This window comes from Pterocles gutturalis, unplaced genomic scaffold, assembly GCF_000699245.1.
Source record: "Pterocles gutturalis isolate BGI_N339 unplaced genomic scaffold, ASM69924v1 scaffold44602, whole genome shotgun sequence".
NCBI lineage: Eukaryota > Metazoa > Chordata > Aves > Pterocliformes > Pteroclidae > Pterocles > Pterocles gutturalis.
Window position 1 is genome coordinate 2,028 of NW_010114430.1, and position 24,661 is coordinate 26,688.

Here is a 24,661-nt window from a genome sequence, read left to right on the forward strand (position 1 = left end):
AATTAAAGTTAATCCAAGAAATTCTTTAGCTGACTCATTTTTCAAGCCAAAACTGATCCTGCAAGCTTGTTTCACTCACTGAGCATGAAAAATAAAAGCAAATCTTTATTTCATCTGTCTAATCTGAGTTTATTTCTGACAGACACCAAGCATCCCTCGATCAAAGCTGCAAATCAATCAGTAGATGATAAGTCTGTATTACATTGACATTACACAACTACATTAAGCTACAGCAGACCAAGGAAACTCTATTCATACTGGACAGTCATTTTCCACTGTCACCTGTCACCTATTTTAATCAAAAATGAGTAGATAAAATATTTATCAGAGCTTAGTTTAAAAGATAACAGAGATTTTTATGTACATTTACGCACTATCTGCATTTGACTGTATCTGGCTTAGCAGTATCGGGAGGTTCCACAAGTCAGAGAACAATTTTGTCACCGCAATTTCAGTCACTCACTTTACCCCACACCATTAAGACCTAGGGAAAAGAAGTTTTCTTTTGTATGACTACATTTCAGTCTCCCCCAGAATACTGTAAAACATTAAATATGAGGTAGCATTAAAAAAATTCTGAAGTAATTATGCATCACTTCCTTCATCACTAGTAGTAACTGTGAACTTGCATAGAAACCTCAAGTTGGATATGCCTTTGGAAAGCACCCCCCTCCCCAAAAGCCCCCAGACACACACAACTTACAGAAAGGAACCAGTTCTTTTTAATGTTTACTGCAGCGGTTCTGAAATTAATATAAATGGATGTGTGACGTGCAAATGAGAGAGCCTGGAACTAATTCTGTTTTATAGAATACAAACCCTTCAGCAATTGGGGTACCTAATTATTTTGATGATAGGTGAAATTTTGCCTTGATCACACAGTACCCAGCTGCGAATCTGTTTTATAACAGAAAATTTCACAGCATGTAACTGGTCTTTAAAATTACGCTGTAAACATGCAAACACATGGCACCACTAAAGTAAGCATGTTTTAAAAAGCTTTTTCCTTTAAGCGTTTTTGAGAAGGGAGGAATGAAAAGGGAGAGAAGTGGAAGTGAGCAATGCTACAAATAGATTTTGTTTACTGTATAATGCTTTTAACAGATTTTTGATCTATGAAAAGCCTGACTACATTTATTCACAAAAGTTCACATTTTTAAAAAAAAACTAAACGAGATGGATTGAATTATTTCAGTCTTCTTGGGGATTAATCTAAAAGTTGTTTCCTCTTCATTGTTACTTACACTACAGCTGTGCTCAAACTCCTTTTCATTTAGAAAAAAAAAGTTTAAATTTTGAGTCTGTGCACACTATGGTTCCACATTCCAACAGCTTCCTCCTAGTCCTCTGCCAGCATCTGCTATTGAAGACTAGTTCCAATTTACAATAAACAGCTTTTCCAGACCAGAACACTTGAAATTCAGTCCTTCTTGACTGCTTTTCCCATTCAATCTCCCTATTCACCATTTCAAGGAGAAAACTGTTCTGCCAATTATTACACATCTGGAAAAAATGCATGTATAAGCTGAAATGCTCTCAGCAGAAAGTTTCAGCTTTCTGCATATGCTCACAGCAGGATTTTATGGGCCACTGACCAGGCCAAAGTCTAAGTTTTCCCATCTTTCTCCTCCCCCTCATTTCTGCCCACCCCCACCCCAACCCTCTAATTGGAAATCCATAGCAGGTGCAAGTTGTCTGCCATCTTTTCCTCCGCAAGAATCTTGAGCACTTTCTTCCTGATAAATATTAATCTTACAGAGTCCAGTTTTAACTCACTAAGCTCTCTGTGATAATTTAAATGCATCAGCTGTAATCGCTCTGCATAAATATATACATGTTTAAAATCCATCATTACCATTGACGCTTGTCTGTTGGTTGTTACAAGGCTAGATGCTCCATAATTTGAGTTCAGGCTTCCAATTGGCCCATTGTGGGATGGTCCCAGTAAACTATGGATGTCTCCATGGCCACCTGATAGGCTTGTTGAAGGCCCCACAGCATGATTCCGTAGGACGTGAATGGCGTCATCGAGTCTGTCCAGGCGATCCTCCATTCGAGACTGCTGTTGGGATGTAAGAGGGACAGTAACAGCCATTACTGAAAAAATCTGCGGGCTCCTCAGGCCGTAGCAGTTTCTACCTCGGAGATACTAAAGATAGAAGATGAAATGCGATATCAAAAGACTTGGAAAGCACCTACCAGCACTACAAACAAACAGGAAAAAGAAAAGGTATCTGGAGATTTTGCTCGAGATAGCATTCATTCCACAAATAGGTGGCAGCTTTTCAAGTGAAGCTTATTATAAGGTTAATGTTATTCAGCTTCTATGACATGGCATGAACAAGAAAAAAGGAAGTGCTATAAAACAAGCTATCTAATACAGGACGAGAAAGAATGATCAGAAAACCAGCCTCACCACACTGGTAACAATTAAGAGAGGCAGTGGCTTTTTGAGAACCTGTATTACAAAAAAACTGGACAAAACTTTAAGTTATTGTCTAAAATGGATCTTTAAACAGATTTGGTATTTCAGAAATAAAAGCGAGTTCTGTATGCTACTGCAGGAAAGTCTGTCTTAAAATTACTTTCCTTTAAAAAAAAAAAGACAAAAAAAAAAAAACCCCACAGCAAAACCAACTCTGACATTGCGGCTCTCTAGAAACTGAAATGGCAGAATGCTGGAGTCAAAAGATGGGTCACACGCTACACTACTTGAAGTTTTACATGGGAAATCTGAAGGAAGCATTAATGGAAACACAAAAAGGCACCATCTAAAGTGAAATAGTACCTCACAGACATCCTTTAAGAAGGACATTGCATCTTGCAAATGCTCGTGAAGTTGCTGTTCAACTCGATTTTTCTGGCAAAGTCAAGACAGAACAGGAAGCAAAGCACAGGTTAAGACTAATTTAAAAAAGAGGTGAGGAAACAGCTGATGTGCATGTCAGCAATAAATTGTTAGTCAAGTTAATGCAACAGAGATCTGATTATATTAAGATAAGAAAAGGCTAATATTTAACACTGCAGTTATGTTAGGATTCTAAGATGTATATATCAATTACATTTAAATGCAAAAATACTGAAGAAAAGAAAACTGATTCAGCTTAAATTTATTCTTGTTAGACAGAAAAAAAGAAATTACATCTGTGGAAACTAGAAATACTAACGGGTAATCAAAACCTCCTCTCAAACTTTCCCCCTTTTGTTCCCAACGCTGTATCAGACATTTAAGAAAGAAGTCAGTAACTTAAATCCTCTGCTCAATCTTCAAAAGAAAAAAAATTTACAACGCTGTAGATTATTTCCTGTGTGTTCTTCTGTGAAACGTTTCATTAATTAATAAAAGAACATTCCTCAATAACAAATAATAATTACAAATAAAATACATTAATACTTCAACGACAGCATCATGAAAACAAGGCTGAGAGACCATTTCAGGGAGAGAGGGAGAAGGACAAGGAAATGCGAAGGTATGAAGTCTTTATCTTTTCTCCAGACTGAACTTTAGATAAGAATTAGCTATGGATTTGTGAAAAGGTACCAGAATCTCACAACAGTGCTTTAGCACCAGCTGTCCTCAGCACAGAAGCCTGATGATGCCCAAGGAACAGATGGTGCAAGACACACCCTGCACGTCTTATATTGTTCGACTGAACAGGCCATTTGTTAGCAAAGAATTCATTTGTAATGCTATCCTACTGTTTCCTTTAATGATATGCGGGATTTATACCACACCAACTCTTCAACTCTTAAGTAAAAACAATTCTTACCAAGGAGTGTAGAGAGTTTTCATAGTTTGGAGATGAGGGGGCTTGTCCTCCACTCCTAGACCACTGACTGGCACCTGTCAAAATTGTCTAGGTTAACGCACAGATTTAGGCAGCAGAAGTGGGAAGCAGAGACGCAGTATTTCTCAACATAATTAACACCAACATACCCTGCATAAAGGTAAGTGAACACATGGGTATACAAAGGAGGACAAATTCCTTCATTCAGCCTTATTGAGGGATAATTTTTATATCCTGGCATCTGCGTGGTCAGACACATTACCAATGACAAAGCAGTGACATCTTCCAAGTACTTCAACATTAAAAAAGTGGACTAAACACAGACACACGCACACTGTATCCACAATACCTGCCTTCTGCCAGTGTCACCATAAAAAGATTACTGAATTCTTTCTTCTTCAGATTATGTTCAGTATACATAGGCATATCTTTAATAGTGTTAAAATACATAACAAAAATATTTAAAGAAATCAAATAGACACTAAATCAATAATAACTGGAAAACCATTTTTATGACACCTCTCTACTAAATAAGAAAACTTAAAACTAGATCTAAAAAGCTTTATCTTGTCTAGTTCTACACTATACCATTTTAGACAATAATACGTTCCAAGTTTAGAAGGGTGAAAATACAGCGAAGTTAGTCCCATTCGTTATTTCAGATATATTTAAGGCAAATTGGCAGCTGAAGAGTCATTGACTGTGCAACAAATCAAAAATTATTTTCATATTACCTATACACTGCAAATTCAAATACATACTCATTCTAATCTGACACAAATATACCCCATTACCATGTAAAATTTAGAAGTACTTAGATGTGAAATGCAGTAACAAATAAAGCAGTACTTTTAAAACAAAGCCTGAAGTAGTACGACATGTATTTTTCTCACCAACTAATAATGCATCTTTTATAAAGATACTACATGAAATTCTGTGTCCATTAGAGACAGCTTCCTTTCAGCCATACAAATGCAGTAATAAAGCAATTACATTAATAAATTATGGACATACAATCCAAAGCGGGTCATTAAAGGAAGAGCCTGTGGGCTTGTTCTTTCAATAACAGCCAGAGCTGTACATCTGGAAAACTGGGAAAAGGTTTAATAACATTACAGTTCCTTTGTTCAGAGAGCTGCAAGTAGTTACCTTTTAAAGCAAGGGTTTTATTTAACAAAAAAGAGTACAGCTTGCATAGCCATTAAAATACCTAAATATTTCCTTTCTAATTAAAAAAAAAACAAAAAAAACCCAAACCAACCGCCTCCAATTTCATAAAAGCCCAGAGCTGCCATAACTGTGCTGGAAATCTCTTTTAAAATATAACAACATCAGTGAGTAAGTTTATAATTACCGATTTTCACTTCACACAGCTACTCTGGGTCTGGATCTGTCCTCTCCCTCTGCATTACTGTCATTCCTGAACTGGGGAATAATGCTTGGAGTCCCACTTATTTTTGCAACGCATTAATGAAACAACTGTAGAATATTTTGGCTCAACGTAAGGTTCAAATTTTTATCTGGTCAAAACTCCGTTTTTAGAGACAAGACCATAGTCAAAGCTTTGATGAGTGCCCACTACTAACAGGACTGCGTGCACCACTTCCTAGAATAAAGTACCAGCTGAATATTAAGCAGAAAGGCAACCAGTTAAGAGAAGAAAACAAACAGACTCAATGCCTGTGCATCTAGTCTGATGAGTTTGGGGTTTTTTTTAAATGGAAAAAGGTACTATTTCCTTAATGTAATCCCAGAACAAAACTCCGAGTGGGACTTCACACAAAGGAAACAAAAAGAAAAGGGAGGAGGGAACATACAGCTCCCCACTGCAACCTGCAGTTTCTAATCACACCTCTAGTAATGCTCCTGCTCTTTCTGGGTGGTGGCATACTGTCTCCATGTCTGCGCAGGTTGCCAGATGGCACCGATTTCCTGCCTTCTCATTCCACTCCCCCTCCTAGAAGTTTGTGCATGAAATCCACCAATTATGTTAAAAAGCATCCTGGCACCACAAGCCCTGCAATTAACAACTGCAGCTTTTAGTGCAGCACCAACATAGCAGCATGAAAAAACAAATAAGCCAGGCAAGTGTTAGGATTTACAGGGGTCAGCGATAGTAATCACTGGAGTGTTGTTCTTACTCTCGGAGTCTCCCCACCACTAATCCCCTGGCTCCCCTTTCAAACACACACTGGCACTGGAGTCGGCAGAGGGCTGCTCTTGCATCCTCAGAACCAACCGAACCCTTCTGAATACCTCTGATCCTGGGAGGAGGATTCCTAAAATACTTCACCATTCAGATCCCACCATTCAGATCCTTATATAAACCTCACGTACATACACACAGTCACTGAAACTATGCAAGAAGCTAAGCTCTGGGCATGTTTATGCAAAATTGGAAATTAAATGAGGGCAAGGAAGATGAGACACACGCTTTTGTCTGATAATACTGGGGGGTTTTAATCATGGTGTTCTCAAAGCTTTTACTTTAAAAAAAAAAAAGTTGTTAGTCCTTATTCAGTAACATAACAGGCAAATAGTCAAACAAGAGCTTATATACTTAAGTGTCTCGTGAAGTTACTGTCTCTCAATCCTTTAAATGGCAAATAGAGTGCTCCTACTGTAATTTACAATTACAGGACAGAAAAATTACAACTTAGTCAAATCTATAATAAGAGGAATGCTAAATAAACAAAGAACTAACTGCAAAAGAGGAAAATCATGATGAAGGCTAAAATGCTCCAAAATATATTATTTTAGTATACATAAAACATTTGTTTTATCTGCAATAACTTTTTGGGTCAGGACAGAAAATGGCTACCAGGAGTATAAACAGCAATAAATATAGTAGTAATTACTTTACATTGTGCTTCACTGTGTTCCTAGTGACTCATCTGGGAATAAAGATAAAAGTCCAGATTCATAAATGAAGGTAATTAACTACTGGAGCAATTTACCAAAGGCTTGATAAATTCTGTATCACTGGAATTAAAAGCGGTGGGGTGGGAGGGTGTAATTGTAGAGCAGATGCTAAGAAGGATTTCAGTATTATTTGCTGCTATCTATTACTGTCTTAGCCATCAGAATCCAGAATAAGGAACACAAATCAAAGTGCAAATTTTGGAGAGTTTTACATTTGATACAGGTTCCAGCAGACAAGGGAATCAACAGCAAAGGGAATACTGAAATTTTAGGGATCTCAAATTCGTATTCTAAAACCAGAAATTACCTGGCGCTTTCATGCTTACAAAATTAGATGTGGTATCTAATCAGGGAACTCCAACTGGGATCTTTAAAATTTTAAATACTTTGAAGTGTCAAAACTTTTTTCTTCCAGCCACAGAGCTCTTTTCAATATTTGCTTTGATGTTAAAATGAAAATAATAATTTTCTGCTCTGATCAGCCTCTCCAGTACAACAAGGATACACAAAACATTTTTTTGTCAACTGTGATCACTAAATCAAAAATCCTATTAATCACATTGTTACTCAATTCAACATGGATCTTTCATTTATAGAAACCAAAATGCTCAAAGCAGCTGCTCAGGTATGCCGTGTCAGATATTCATGAATCCATTAAGTCCACAGAAAACCAGAAGAGTGCCCATTAAACATGAGTGAAGTACGAATAATGGAAGTTTTTCTGAGTGACACTGCATACAGAGATCTGCATATTCACATACATACGTATATGACTGCATTTTGCACGCAATAACTTTACTAGTTCATTCCTCTAGGTTACAAGTGTTCAGCTAAGATCATTCTGTACACCTTTCACTATGAGTTTTTTTTGGTTTTTTTTAGAAAAAACAAAACACTTGCAAAAAAGTGACCAACAGCCAGGACTCTGCGAGGATATATTAAACAACAGAGAATGGGAGAACAGGCTGTTGTACAAATGTTAAATCAACTAACAAACTGCACTGTAGGAGAGAACAGGGTTAAAGTTACATCATCTCACTTGTAATTCTAGTTCTTTGTTAAACAACAAATTTAAGTCAATGGAGCTTTCACAGTCCTCTCTATATGGAGAACAGCTGTTCAACTTTCACCAGACAGCTGAGGCCACAGTGTCTTGTGAAAGCTGCACTACCCACTAATAGCTGGAGGCAGCTGCCCACAGTTCATCTCCACGCTGGAATGCTTCTTTCCACATTCACACTACAAACACACAAAGCACAGGTGACAGAGGTGGCTGCAATACAGAGCATTTATTTTGAAAAATGCCAGAAATTCTTCTCCCATAGAATGAAAGCATTCATGAAAGATATGAATGAAAAGCTATCCTGTGCAAAAATTGGATAGTCTCCTAGCCTACTAGATATTCATTAGAGGGAACATACATCTGCTGTGTTTGTCACTGAAAGCTGCTGCAGAGTTTTAACACACAGATTAAAAAAAAAACCCCAAATCACTCTTATTTCTCTCCAATGGTACAGATCTATACAGATATCTTCATAACTGTAACAGTATATGGTCATTCAATGCTTTCAAACATTATTTTAGTAAGTCAATTTTCAGAGCCAGTTGCCAGGATTTAAGCTCGTAACTAAGAAGGTGGATTTATAAATTTGGAGTTAGTACAATAGAAAAACACAACAAAACAAAACACAGAAGAAATTATGCAAGGAAGCTACTGCTGATTTCACTGTGATTCCAAACAGGATGTTTTCAGAACAACAAACAAGTTATTGACAAATGGCTAGTCTCTACCTGTAAGAGGTGATGGTGATCCAACTGGTGTTGATGGATTCGATGGAAAACTACTGCTGGTATGATCAGGAGAATAAATCTAACAACAGACAAAAGAGATTGTATATCAATACATGTCACAATACACAGAAAAAAAATAGCTATTAGGACTCATTTTCATGCTTTTCATTGTCACTCTTGATGCTGGATTGATAAAAAAACCAACCCAATTTGATCCTTCAGTCACAGCTCTGCTTTATTACACGCAAAGCTCTAAAAATGTCCAGAGAACTTTCATTTTCAAGCAGCTGTAAAAATAAGCACAGCCTGTATTTGATAGCGACCCAAGTGTAACTGATCTTTCTTCTTTAAGAGCAGCAGAAATGACAGTCTTTTTATCACTGAAGGGGAACAATACACCTATGAGTTAACAGGACACCCATAATTGTAACAAACAAAACTTCATGAAAATGCAGAGAAATAACAACTTCCCAAACTTCAGAGACAGAAAGGATTTTAGCAGACAACACACATTATCTTCTAAAAATTAACCCTTCACAAGACAAAACACCAAGAAAGCATTCAGCTCTAGTTACTATTGGTACCTACCAAACGAAAACCATCTGAAATTTTGTTGCTCTTGGTATACAGTGCAGCACATATAATTTTTCTCTCTTATTTCTATTATCAGTTGCTCCCTTAAGATACTAAATGTCAACTTACAACAATTCATTCCTTGCTATTAATGTAATTACGAAGTCTTGATAAAAACAGAAGACATTATGTTTAAAGCTTTAATTAAAACCTGAAAATTTCAAGATTCTTGGAAAATTCATTTTGTGAAGGGAACTGAATAGGCTTAGAGACTGACTATGGACTTTAGAACATATTTTTATAGGTCATCAGTTCAAACCTGTTGTATTTGAGCAGAGACCAGGATTTGTTACTCATCAGATGGCAGTTAAAAGAAAATCTTCACTGGCAGTGTGCTGGATGTCTCTTCACACAGACAATATGATATTTCAGCATTTAGCTGACAATAAACTGGGACTTGGTTAAGTTGCATATTGTATTTTTTGAACTGATAAAACCAGGACCCAATAGACCACATGCTCCTTCCTGGTCTATCATACTTTTTAATTACAAAAGATCATCTGTTCCCTAATGGAAATACCTCCTCCCTTTCATACATACCAGAAAGAAAATATATTTAAAGGAACAAACTACCTCAGACCGCTGTAGGAAATTCAGGCACTGTACATCAGTACAAAAATGAATCTTGGGTATCAGTATGGGAATTGTGCAGAGTTCCAGACAAACAAGATACAGAAAAATAAAATGATGTCAGAACAAAGGCCATGAAGTTTCCCTTGAAACTGGTTGCTTTCCACCACTCTACCTGCCGATTTTATTTTGCCATATTTAGATAAGAGGGAAAACCTACATTATACCAAAGCCAGAACTACACCACGAGGTCAGAATTCATTCTGCATGCAGTCCCTGGCCACTGTGCTGTTAAATGACCAATGATGAACAACCCTGACACCTTCTGCCAGGCTTAAACGGTAACATGACTCATTTTACTGCAACAAATGAGACTCCTCCTCCTATCAGTCATGGTCCATTCCAATCAGCGGGGTACCAATATGCCAGGGTCTCATGAAAAGGTTCTCAGACAAAAGCTGCACAATTGAGAGCCTGCAGAGGCAAACCTCAGAGCTGTTAGTCCAATTTTTTAAACACTACAGTGTACATTTCAGTTAGGCTTTGTTATGTTAATGTTATTGAGTCTAAAGCAACAAAGAAACTTAATTCATGAATTACTTTTAGAAGTCAACTTCCCTACATTCTCTTTTCTTTTGTGAGCAGACCGGTGGCTACTACAGAGACGGTACAAAGGCCTTTACCCTAGTCCTGAGGTAGGAATCAAAACATAAGTTATCACAAAGAGGTCTGATATAATCAACAAAGTTAAACAGCCCTCCTGTTTGATCTCCTCTAAATTAAAGACCAAGTGTTTTGATTTGGCATTAGGCAATGAAATAAACCAGATGTTTCTCCTGCCATATAACCCTCCATGGGCACAATCTTAAAGGGTTATTGTTTGGCAAATGTTCAGGGAAACATTAGAAATGGCACGAATACCCAGATTTTCTTTTCTTTCTATCTATACTAGTTCATTATCCAAACTAATGCATAATCCACAGGGCTTTGGGAACTTTGTGTAAATACTTTCATGTACAATTCTCTTTCTTTCCTACCCTGAGATTAAGACCACAATTATCCAGGCTTAAACCTAAAATAAAAGAACCTTTGCAAATGTATTATCTGGCCTTACATGTTTAATCACATACTATTCTGTATGGTCTTTAATACCTAAACTGAAGAACATATGTCGTATCCTCTGATGTTTCGCACATGAAAGGCCTATTGTGAGATGTACATCAACAGAATTTTAGAACTAGAAATTCCTCTCAACAGTTGCAGCAGCAGCATTTAAAATCCCAACAGAACGGCACAGAGCGTCATCTCAACAAAAAAAGTCAAGGCAATTGCAGTATTTACATAAAACTTTGTTCAAACAGAAAAATATTCTTGGTTTACTTGTCATCAAAATTCATGTGCACCAGCTTCACCTGCAGGAGACACCTCCCTCCTCCCCAGACCGCGAGCGGGGCTCCTTGCTGAACAAGCGCAAGCAGAGCGCTGGGTGCGCGCGTGCTGCAGGGCGCGGGGGAAGCAGATGGATGAGGCGAGGGATTTGAAGTGTGCAGACTATGGCATGCACTGATAGAGCAGATGGAATGCATCACCATCAGCTATGACAGAAATGATTTATGGAATGACCTGGCTGCTCCTGCCAAGCAACAACACGGGATGACAGAAACAAGTTTCTATGACAACCAGAGCCCACCCACCAGTTAGATTAAACATTTCTGCCCTGACTTCCACTCGCAATGTATTTAGAGTTTTTCCTCAAAACATCAGCCTGGGTTTTTCAGCTAGTGACTTGGGCAAAAATACCTGAAAGGATGAGAAAATAATTTTAAAAAGGAGAGCAGTGGAAAATGTCATGAAGTCCCACAGGCCTAACTGGCCAGCGTGTCAGACTTAACAACAGGAATTTTGGTCAGGCTGCAGAACAGCAGAGGTCCTAATACATCTGCAGAGTAACAGCGCAAACTATGTAAGCATCGCTATTTCTAGGAGTCAAAACGATCCCAGCTCTTTTCTGACAGGTCTCAGACAAAAAGAGAGTGTTAACTGCCCTCTGGACTTGTGAAATGTTATCTGCTTGCTGAATCCCCCAAAGCACCAGGGACAACATTTTTCTCCTCAAAGCTAGTAGGTCAGAGTTCTCCTACCCAATATGGACATTACAGACATTATCAGATCTGGTAATCCTTTAGCATATGACCCTCTGGAGGATGGAAGGGTAGCAGGATCTGCATGAATACGCACATTTGCATTCAGTGGTTTGAGGTGAGGGATGAAGAATCTAACCCAGGAATAGTCTTTTGGGGCTGCAAAGTAGTCACTTCTATCTTGGACAGACTTAGTCTCCCTACTTGCCACGTACAAGAAATACAAAGTGCTCCCCCAGCCACCACTCCTAACTCTGAAATTTTTGCTATACTGTATCAATTCTGTTTTAACAAGAATTACGTCTGATTGTATTAATGCAAAAATAATTGCTGCATGCATATGTAAACAGAGCTTTTAGGAGACTGACGACACTTGCAATGTTTTACAATACCTACGTTATTCCAACAAGAGTTAAGAGAATTAACTCTATGCATATACAGCATTTTAAAGGCTGTTCCATAAATTAGATCTATACAACACACCATTCAAAACCTCTCAGTTTTATAAGGCCACTGAGAAAACATGTTAAACCTTGAGGCAGGATCTGCTCTAAGAGTAATGTTAAAAATATTTTACTTTAAATACAACACTACAGAAAAAAAAATAAAAATCAAATCCCAAACTTTTTATCTTTGTCTGAACAACCTTCTGTATCTGCCCTAAATTTTTCCATCACCCGAAACGAATGAATCTTCCACAAACAAAAGCGTATTCCACTTGCTTTAATAGACATTTGTCTAGTATGTGACATAGTATCATAGCACATTATTTTAACTTCATACATGAAAACTCCTGATTTGATATTATAAAACGAATGAACACATAAATAATGGATGCAATGATAAAAATAAGTATTTCAGATCTGAATATTCTAACTGCTACTTACAGATGCCAGTGCCTTTCCAAGTGCATCACCTGTCTGTGAGCTTCCAGCACCATTTCCTCTGTTTCCTGTAATGTGGAAAGCAAAACCAACACTTATTTTTAAAGCCAAAATTTTATTTACTTTTATTATTTTATTCATCACGTACAGTTGAACAACCACTTTTAAAATGGATATTCTGAGGAAGTCAGTGTCAACAGAATCAGTTCTCATTATACTTAAAAATTTAATTAAAACAATTAGATTTAAATTTGGATGCTCTCCTCTTTAAAGTCAAACACACTATCACTGTGATGACTTAAGGACCAACAAGTGAAAGCACTTAGAAAAAAGACTGAAATTATTTTCTAGGATCACAGTTTAATTTTAATGAAATGTAAAAAGAAAATAAAAATCAGAAAATTATATTATTGCAGATTATTTCTAAACTGGTACCACTAAAGTGCTGCAAGTTGCAGTAATTCTTAAAGCCAAATTCTTGTGTGTGTCCTTGCTCCTCCTGCTCTAATTCCCTGTGTTGTACTCTCATATTTTAGAAAATCCCTGAAAAGCTCTTATGCACCAAGCTTTCTGACACTCCTGCTCTTAGCTGCATGTCAGCAGCTTTGCACGCCCTTTTGTTCCACACACCATCAAGCCACGAGGACGTCTGAAGCCCTGCCAATTGGAAACACAGGAAGGACCTGAATGCCCTGGAATACCTGCTTTACTGTAGAAGACAGACCCTCTAAAGTGAACCTCCTTTCTCCAGTTATCAACTTCTAATGCCAAAAAAATGGTATTTAATGTGAATGTAAGTCATTCACATCAGAAACCCAAACCATGCAACACTTGCTGTTTCAAGCTGTAGCAAACTTGGATTTTTTCAGCCTGCATTTCCCAGGCAGACTCACTAACTGGGTTGTGTTTAAAGATCTGAGTGTAAAACATGTTCCCAAATCAAAGCCAATATAGTCACTCTAACTAAATTCTGCTTACTTAAAATGAAACTAAGTACAAATTATATCGAACTGACAAGGGGCATCTACAAGCATTTAATTTCTACAGCTGTATCTTAAGATGTGCAAATACGTGCACGGAACAGATGATCATCCTGTATTTCACGCTTTCTAGGTAAAAGACTAACCAAGCCACCATACTGGCTACTCCCTAATCTCTGAATCAGTTAAGAGAGGAATTTACGATGCAGTTTATCAAGCTCCCCAAAGAAACAGTCTTCCTGCCTTTCTCCCGCACAGTACCTTGATGATTCAGCAGCTCTGAAAACTGCAACACCAGAACTACATCTGTATGAAGGTGGACACATACTAAACTATGGAAGGGTAACTGCGGTTAAGTTAGATGGATTTAGGCTTGGTTGTGAAAGGAAATAAATCAGTAAGTCTTAAGCTGATTGCAAAACAATTTGCCTCATCTCAGCCATACTGAGGACAGAAATGTCACAGCGGTGCGGTATTCCTGATCTACAAGCATCTCATAAATTAAATCTAACTAATTTTGTGCATCATGCAGCCCTAAATTTCATTTTCGTGTAAAGTTAAAAAAAAAAAAAACAAAAACAAAAACAGGAAGAACTTTTTTACCCAGAATATTATCTGATCCATTGACAGGTGGAGTGTGTGAGGCACCTACATACGGTGAACTGCTGGTACTGCCACGATGGAAGCTAGACATTGGAGGAAGACTGGCATTTATATCTGTAGGTGAGACTGAATGCGGGGGATAGCTCTAGAGAAAGAGAGACAGAAAACATTAAGTGGTCTTTAAATAAATGTTGATATTTTAAGACACCAAATATGCAACACCCAGCTCTTTATTAAAGAAAGGGACTCATTCATCCTCTGAACAGAGCATTATACAGCTATGGATTTTTATCTGTACAACAGACATAAATAAAAGGACATAAATCTAATACAGTAAGTTTGTGATTTCTGACAACTGTGTTTTTAACTGACATACACGAGCAGCAAACAAGAAATGAATTCTTGTAAGTCAGATCTCCCTATACAAGTACAAACACATTAATCTGCGCTGCATCTTACCAAACGGTCATGTGTGTGCAGGCTGCCATAACTGCCGGACTGGGACATGTGGGAAGAGGAACCTCCCAGCATCCCACCGTAGCCAGGCTGGCTCATGCCATTGGATGAACTCCAGAGGTCAGAAGAATTGTGGGTCCCATCTTTTTTAAAAAAAAAATTTAATAAAAAAAGAAGAAAAATACATTTAATGAAGCAGAGTATTGAGTCCTACTTTCCTTTACAAAATTATTTAAAATAATACAGAATTCAGCTACTCAGACTAACATCAGCAGGGAAATTTTGACCACTTTATATGGTATCTTCTATTTTCATGGCACCACACTGTTGCTATATTTATTAAAAAAAAAACACAAAAAACAAGCAAACAAAAAAAAAAAAACAAAAACAAAAACACAAACCAACAGAGGCTTTATAGCTGAAATGCAATCCAACCACAGCTGAGAAAATACCAAGTATTTCTGCTAATTACACAGACCTTCAGTAAGGCCAGATTTATACCAAGAGGATTGATAAAAATTCCAGATCGAAAGAAATAATAAAAAAGGGGGTGGAGGAGAGAGAAGTTTGGATAAGCGGAGCTCATCATAAACATACAGTGTGAAACATCTATTAACCTAAAATATGCAATTTATAAACCAGAATACTTTAGTACCATAAAAATATTTTAAAAATTAATGATAGCAGATCTAACTAACTGAAATGACATTACATAAGCCTTAAACCCATGTCTCAATGCAGTTTTACTTCTATAGCACAAACTGAAGGGCTCTGTAAATTCCCGTACCCAGAGACTATGCTTTCAGTATGCTCCAAAACCTCATCATACTACAGTACGAGCTAATTGTATGACGTGAGGCTGAGGAAATGAATTCTGCTCTCGTTTTGTTCAATGCAACCCCCCATTTTGGCATGCTGGATATACAAGCATTTGAGAACTTAAGACTGTTAGCTGATATTGTACAGTCAAATTCCAGAACAGTCAAGAAGCCCTCACCTCATTTTTCTCTATCACTCCAGTGTGCTGCTCTGAAGCCCCTACAAATCAAAGGATGGGGGATTCTGTCCATCTGGCCTGGTGTATAATCCCCTTAAATTTCAGTCAGCAATTAAAGTCACGAGAAAAACTTTAAATCAACAGACAGCTCCCTTCATCTAACTGTTTTAAAAGTATATAAAACTTAATCATAGGCTCTAGCACAATATGTTACCTTTACACCTCCTCATTCATTCAAGTACAATAGTGGCTGACTGCAGATTTCTGCCCAAGGACAAGGGACACCTACCCATATATCTGAAGTCCTTTTACCCACCTTGCATAAAGAAAGTGCTAGCAAACATACTGCTTGGTGGCTTAGGAGACGGGTAACTTGGAGATTCTCTGTTGAAATCATCAGAACTCGGGGATGGTGCATACACCTAAATATTGGAGAGCAATAAAAGCAGGTTAGTAATATTTGGGTGTCACGCATTAAAAAACCCATAACAGCATACAGACACAAACAGAAAGCACAAATAAAAAAAGAACAGTGTAGCAAGCTGCAGCATTTGTTGCCCTTGTTTTATTTGCTTTTTAGCAAGTTGCCACAGTACAGAGGAACTACAGTAGAATGATCCTAACAACACACTTTCTGGTGTGCCAACTCAGCCAGGTGGCCTGATAAAAGCTTGAATGCTGATTTTGCTTTGTAAGTGCATGACTCGCACAGACTTGTTGCTTAAGATAAAAAAAAGCAAGATAAAACAACTGGGTCCCAAACAAATTTTATTTTAAAACAACTGTATGCCTGTTTGAATACTTAATTAGCTGGCATCCCAACAATCAGAAAGAAAAAGAACATCGAGTGACAAATGGCAAGATTCTAAAGCACCCATTGTATCATCCACTCAGAAGCTTGCACGCCTGTGTACAGTCCTCAAAAACACACGCAGCGCAAGTTCTGAGGAACAACCTCAGAACTGCAACATCAAGCAAACGATTTTCACACTGGCCTAGCACTAAAGAAAACCAGCATAATTCTTTTTTTCAGTGCAACACCACATTGGAATGACCATTCTCAACTTGCAAACAACAAATTTTCTTAACACGTGAAAAATTTTAAGCTGCCAAATAAACGTAATGATTAGAAGTCTTTCACTGCAGTGACTCTAAGAAGAAATATAAAGCATGCTCAGGAAAAAGTCAGTCCAATCAACAAAGCCAGTATTCACAGACTCAAGGACTCTACCCACGATGTTAGCTGTTCTAAGCAATGCTATCTCTTCGTAACAGTATTTTGGTCAATAGACTGAATATTGCAATATGACTGGGGTATGTTAGAAGTATTTGTTTGAATTAACAAATATGGCAGCAAAGAATATCAAAATGTAACACTGACACCAAAGCACCTTTTTGTTACAAAGTAAAAAACGTGTTTTTGTTTTTTAATCATTCACCTTACTTGTGAATACATAAGGCTTCAAAAACACATATATTAAGAATAATTTTAAAACTTTAAAGCTCACATAATGCAGCTTAAGAAGTGCACTATGCCCTAAAATTCGAAAGTTAGTATTTTTATCCCTTCCTGTGCAAACAGAAGCACACGCATATTTCTACAACATTCACGTCGCTCCCTTGTCCTTCTGCGATGTTGTTTACCAAGCAAAAGAAGGGCCAGCAAAACCAAGCCGGCCAACAAAAAAAAGCCTAAGTTCCCTAAAAGAGAGCCATTGTTCTCCCGGAGGGTGACTGCTCCGATAGGGACATTTCCAAAGTGAAGTGGGCCAGCCCGCTCCATTTGCATACCAATACCCTCCTCCCGCTCCCCAAGGCTGTTCGAGCTGCTGCAGCCACAGCCAAGGGCTGGGCATGGGCCTGGGGCAGCACCCTTCCCAGCAGAGGGGCTGAGCCCCCCCTCTTGGACTCGTCTCACATAACAGCATTGCAGTCCCATCTACCCGCTACAGGGTGATGGGATGGGGCAAGGGCACAAGGAAGCAGCCAGGGCATAGCTGTCGATGTGTAATGAAAATGGCAGCAGGGAAAAAGACACCTGACAAACTGGGGTCAAGGGGAAAACTTACGGACTTCTAGTGGCATGCTTAACATTTTTTAAAAATCAAAATAAAGAAAAAAAATTTAGGGAAGAAAGCCTTTCGGGGAGCTTTTGTTCCATATTTTACTTGCAGATTTTCAATGTATGGAATAAATGTAAACTACAGCTGCTTACCAAACCTGAGTGACAGAATGACAATACGTTGTGAGCTATGTTAACAGTACATATGCATTTACCATATATGAGGAATGCATGTATATTCCATGCCTCAGACAGATTTTAACAGAAATGTCACTCTGTCAAATTGTAAATAGTCTCACTCATAAGACTGCAAATATATTAGGCAAAACTGGACTTAATTTACAAGTTCTCTGCTGTGCAGAATAACGCAGCATATGCTATAGCTGATGGATAATCTATCACTGTCACGGGACAGCAGTGGAAACAAAGCTTTATGACATTTAGCACTGCCACGGAGATGTACACTGATTAATGCGGAATCACCTACAATGACGAATTATACTTCTTTTAAACTGTAACGTTATCAATGAGATTTGTAAATACAAGCTACAGACTGAAATTTGAACATTTTACATAATTGGGCGATTTATAAAAACTGATTAAACACTAGCTCAAAAGGGAAATTAAACTGAAAAACTCCCACAAATGTATCATTTGCAGATACATATGTACAAACCATTAACATGATAAAAATGTTATGAATTATATTAAGGTAAAAGAGGCCCTTCCAAACAGCTACATAAAAGTCCTAGCACAGACACATAACTTTATATAGTTTCTGCTTGTTTTGGTATCTTAACTATAGCTTGCAAAAACATAGCTGCAATGTTATGAAGCTGCACTTGTGCCAGTCTAGATTTTTCAGATCAAAGGGTTCTTGCGGCAAAACACAACTGATGTGGTCTCAAAGACTTCATTAACTCCAGATGTGGGGAAACAGCCAGCCAATTCCACAAAAGGAGCAAGTCTCTTTTAGTTACAATCAGAACTACCCACAAATTAAAACCAGGCCTCTGATGTCATCTGATCACCTGCAGATGAGCACCAGGTTTTTTTTCTGGTTAATGACCTAATCATAATTTTTATGTTGCGTTACCACAAACAAAATCTTAAAGGAGAAAATTTACTAAGATTAACCTGAAGTCCATGAGATGCAAAATAGAAAGGTTTTAAACAAAAAAGTTGATAACAAAAAGATGAAATTTTATTTTTAAGCCAGAAAGCAACGTATCAGGGCAACTAGTCTGCTCACGCTGAAAGCCCTGCACGCACTAGGACCCCTCTCCAGCAAACGCAGCCTCGGTGGCTGCTGGCCCGCAGGAAGCTTGCAGGGCTGTGCAGCAGCTCCCCAGCCTGCGCCCTAGTTAAAGGGCTTTCTCTTCTGCAACAGCTGAGCAAGGCAGTTATAAATATGACGTGGCTGCTCACGACGGCCTCTTTTAGCTATTAAACTGATAACAGTGACATCCAGGAGGCATCAGACCAGTTTTTCCTGGCTGCCATTCCCACGAAGACAAGGAACACTGTTAAAAGGTCAGCCTGTCTGCACAGCCTACTCGAAGAGGGTTGTCTCCAGCAGGTAGCAGAGGAGCCCATCTTCTAATCCCCTTAAACGCACTGAGCCCGAAGGCATCGGATGCGTCTCCATGCTGACAAGCACAACACTCTCTGATTATGAATGGGAAATTCCCTTCCGATAAACGCACGCCAAAACCAGTTTTTTTACACGACTTACCAAGTGGCGGACCGGACTGTTTTGGAGCTGTGCTAGAATATCCATCAACCCTAACGCTGCAGTGCCTCTGAAAGGAAGGGGAGATGGCCTCCGCAGAGGGAAGCAGGACAAATGAGTTGCCAAGGACATCAAGTCAGAGACCGAGGTCTGTCTCTTCTGCACCCTGAGCTGGTTTATGTTTCTCCAGTGGGAAAGGCAGGATGACAACTTAGATCTTTCCTGAAACGTAGTTAGTGGTTGGAGCTGACTTCAGAACAGAGCCGACGAGGCATTATCTGTACTACATCACGCTTAAGCAAAACAAATGCATCATCCAGCCTGCCCTGGTGATTAACATACACAACGAACACTATCATGAAAGTTAAGCGGACCAAATATATCTGAAACACATCAAAGGACTACACAGTGCGCTTCTGTTTACTAATACAAGTGCCACTAACATGAACACTAATTTGAAGATCTGAGTTTACCAAATTTTATGCTAAGTAAAACTCCAAGCCTCATTCTAGAAATACATTTAATAAATCTAACAGAGTCCTCCTGTCGGCATACTTCCTCCCAGGCAATTTTCCTGTAATCTGATTAAAATTCTTAAGTATTTATCAATGTTTAATATTCATGTTAAAAGCAGATTAAAAAGCAGCAACGAAGCAACCAAACCTTACTTCTGATGAGCTCATGGTATCTCAAGACCAAAGCTCCCATCACGCATACGGTTTATGAAATTATGAATTATGTTACTCATTGAAACATAGTTATTAACAATTCTGTGAAGTTCAGGAAAATATTTATCAAGCTGTTGGAGACAGAATTTTTGGAAACCAGTAGAGATGGATAACCTATTCTGTAGCTTGTAAACTCTGCTAACTAGCCTATCTGCATTCCATCAGCATCAGTCATGCACTAAGCAAGTGCACGCTGATGAATGATTTGTACATGTGGCAAAATTTTACAGTGTATTATCTGCAGGTTTTGTGGCAAAACCTAATTCTGCTGAAAGGCAGCTCTGGGAGCAGGAAACTTGTTTTCATGTCTATTATATTTCTCACAAAATCATGTACTAAAACTTCAGGAATGTTGAACAGTAACTATAGTTTTCCATCCTTCTCTTTTCAGCAAGACAGAAGCTGCCAAAAAAAAAAAAAAAAAGGCAACTCTAAATTTTTGTTTGGTTGATATTTAAGCAAGATGATAAAATGAAGAGTCCCAGTATACAAGATCAGTATACTGTATCTTCAATCATACTTTCTGTTTCTAATACCAGGTGAAAAGGCTCATACATTTTAAAAAATCTTCTCACTGTCCAAAATGAAAATAAAACTTCTTTAAGAGAATGAAGCATCAGTCTTGTCTGCAAATCCAACTGTAATTTTTAAGGATGGTATAAAATTCATACTCCTCTACGTAGCCAAACTGAATGCCATCTTAAATAAATGTTTATGCAGGTCAGGCATGCTATACATGCCTATTTGGGTATTTCTGAAATGCAGAATCCCACTGCAATGACACACAGCACAAGTACTTCCTGGTCTCTTCCCCAGTAAATGCCATTTTTAAAGTCGTGCTAAAAAGTGACAGGCAAAGTTGCTAAAAATCCCAAATTCGGTATATGGAAACCTTTTGGTTTGCTCTTTTGATTTTATTTTTTAAATTGTAGTGTGATGCAAAGAGGGGAGGAAAAAGAAGGTAAGGCAGCAGGAACACCACCAGAAATAAATGTATGTATATAGTGCTTGAAGAGTCTTTTTATATTTTATTTGCTAAGCAAAAATCTCTTCCCCACACTCTTCAAACTATGCTGTTACTGAAGTATGCATACAACTAAGTCTTCAAAAATTCCTGATTAAATTCGTATTTTAAGGAAACAAAAAATGGCGAAGTCGAAGCTCATCAGCCTGTTTTTAACCTGTTCTCTGCAGTTCCAAAGGCTGTTCTAGCTGTGGGAGGAACCCCCATCACCAGCATCCACCACAGGAAGATGCAGTAGTGGATATAATGCTATCTTTTGCATTTGTTTCTCTCTTCTCTGAATTCTGCAGTCCTCTGTTTCTGTGCCTCTGACACAGACTATTACATTTCTACAAACAGACCTTAACACACACGTGATTATGAAAGCGAACGCACTGAGCAAACGGGGGCGTGTTGCTCTTTGCTGCTCACATTTTGAGAAATATAGATCCGTCCGATACAGCACCTGATCCCATCCCTAGCTGCTTTCATTTGCCCAAGGAAATGGACATAACCTTCACTTTAAAGCGTCAATAAAGCTTGTTGCAGACAAGACACCCGTCTGGCAGGGGACCACTGCTCAGCAGATTGGCAGTTCAGCCCAGCGAGTGCAGCAGGGAAACCCTCTTGGGCTGACGCGTCTTTCAGTGGGATGGGGTGGGGAAAGAGAAGGGCGAGGAACAGGAAAAAAAAAATCCAGCTGACCACTGTTTACTACCTCTCTTTATTCAATGTCCACAGCCATGTACCCCTAGAGATTTTCCAGATGATCTCATGTTTGTCCTGACTTACAAATGTTAGCTTTGACCTTGTCCAAGTTGCTGTGGGCAGCATATGGTACAGAGCAGCTCTCATTGTACTTTCCTCCCTCGATATGAACTGGCACGATACTAACAAAAGCAGAATTGAATCATTGCTTTTACCACCTGGTTGCTTCAAAATTTACAAACTGAAAACATTTTACACTGATGTTAAAAGACTGAGTACGTTCTTTATTGCGTAACAGCTATAGAAAGGCGAGCTGTGCCATCTAAGCATCGGGCAGCACTATTAACATGTTTCTCTGTGCTCTAACTCTGAAAGCGATAGCTGCAAGACAGGCATTTTCTCCACAAAAAATTACTCAAACATACATATATATACTCACACCTGTGTGAAATTAATTTCAGCTATACACCCACGCCCACACATACGTACAGCCTTTTATACACTCAAGATTCTTCAGAAAAAAAATTTTCCTCAAAAAAATCACAATATAAGCTAGTTTACAAAAAAACCCCACCATAAAGCACTACATATATGCAAAATATATATATATGTATATATGCTGATTTTTTTCCTCCCCTTTTAATTAGGCATTGCAGAAATCTACTGTGAAACATGCAGTAACTCCACCTTGGAAAAGGGCTCAATGAAATCTCAGCCTATGCTGAGAAAAACAAATATTAACTGAATGATAAATATACATAGACTGGTATATCCAATTAACCCACACAACGCACAGAATACAATAATAATGTGTGATACATTCATAAATTTATTCTCATAGGAAATAGTAGCCATAGGTGATATAAAATAAATATAATCAACACTGTTCCTTAAAATTATTGATTTTGGTGGTAACTGATACATTACTTTATTGCAATCTATATAAAAATAATTCCACAGTACATTTAGAAAATTAACTATTTCTAAACTTGCAGGTGAACTGAAAAGAGTGGAAATCTTTCAGTTCTATATTTTATTATTTATGCACAAAGAACATCTAAAATTTCTATTACTTAAATATTATTTTGGTGCTATTGCATTTTATAAAATTTAAATGAAAAGGCCCAAGTGAATGAAGATGTTTGCTTAATTATTTATTAGTTTAAAAAGAATAAAATAAAAATGTTTAAAAAGTATAATTTAAATCTGTGGTCTTACTTGTAACTAAACATTTTTCAGCTTTTTTAAAACGGGTGTTAGGTGTTTCCATTTTTTGGGGTCTATTGCATAGCTCTTAAATGAAAAACAAAAGGTAAAACTCCAAATTATAGTTAAAAATAGCATCTTTATTTTTTTAAAAAGCTCTGTATTAAAATTTTGTAAGCCTTCCATAAACTGAGACTATTTTCTATATATCAACAAGTGAAGGACAAAAAAAAAAAAAAACCCAGACTAAATCTTCTAGTTTAGTGCAAGTGCTTTATTCTCTTTACAAAAACAGATTAAGTTTTTTTTCTTTTTAATTCGGTGAGGATTCTTGAAATAGATCTTTTTTAACAGCACCTATTACAGGTAACGGCAAAATTTTACTCCTTAACAACAAGGGATTTGTATTAAAATACTACTTTTCACTTTCATGTGTCCTGCCTAAAACATGCAGAGATTACAAAAAGTGACCATCTTCTAACAGTAAAGACCTCTAAGTTCTTAAACTTTTATGTGCCAGTGCACACACGATGATCTACTGGGGTGCTCAGATACTTTTCAGCTTAATACTAAGCTTTCTTCTGGCTTACAAATTTAAGATGTTGAAAAAAAACAGAAACATATTTAACTAAAAAGTTTAAAACACAGATTTTTCCCACTCACTTTGTGTGTAAATAAATCAGAGTTTAGATACATGAGCAAGTATCAAAGAATGTCAATATCCAAAATCCAATACAATAAGCTAAATAATAACCTCAAAACAATGAGGTACATCCTAGCAGCTCCTAATTGATCGATGAAAAAAACCAGAAACATATTTAATTAAAAAGTTTAAAACACAGATTTTTTCCCACTCACTTTGTGTGTAAATAAATCAGAGTTTAGATACATGAGCAAGTATCAAAGAATGTCAATATCCAAAATCCAATACAATAAGCTAAATAATAACCTCAAAACAATGAGGTACATCCTAGCAGCTCCTAATTGATCGAACAACACAAATAAAAGCAGTAAGGCATCAAAACTAGGGTACGTATTGTTGTCTCTTTATGGAGAGATCCATACAAAGATTTGGCATACACACCAAAATAAAAAAACAAAACAAAGCTGTAACACAAAAGACAACCCCCCAACTTCACATATCCTCCTTCTGTTTATTTAAATTAGTAATTTAGTCCCATTTGCAGAGTTCCTAGGAGAGAAAATGATAAAAGCTAATGATATGTTAAAAAAAAACCCAAAGAAACCTTGGGCAACATGATATAGGATCATCATATGATTTGTCATCTATTTACTAACTCTTCAAGCTCATAAAGGTCACCTCTGACCCATAACAGGCACATGCTATCAATTTTCAAGCCATGCTCTCCTACAGTACCAGCACTTCCATCTACTATATGCCTGGAAATACTTAATAAGATCAAAGCCTTTTTTCCTGCTACAAGAACAAAGAGAAA

General features: G+C 37.6%; 1 protein-coding gene across 1 annotated transcript; it reads right to left on the reverse strand.

Annotated features, from left to right (window-relative positions):
* Positions 1 to 1,855: 1,855 nt before the first annotated feature.
* Positions 1,856 to 16,181, reverse strand: LOC104462743 (transcription factor 12; the record flags this gene model as incomplete). Its single annotated transcript, XM_010074814.1, has 8 exons — positions 16,082 to 16,181; positions 14,772 to 14,911; positions 14,313 to 14,457; positions 12,733 to 12,797; positions 8,502 to 8,580; positions 3,771 to 3,844; positions 2,789 to 2,860; positions 1,856 to 2,062 (listed from the first exon to the last, which is right to left on the reverse strand). Coding segments are annotated over exons 1-8 (810 nt in total), but the record flags the coding sequence as incomplete, so codon positions are not given.
* Positions 16,182 to 24,661: the final 8,480 nt, after the last annotated feature.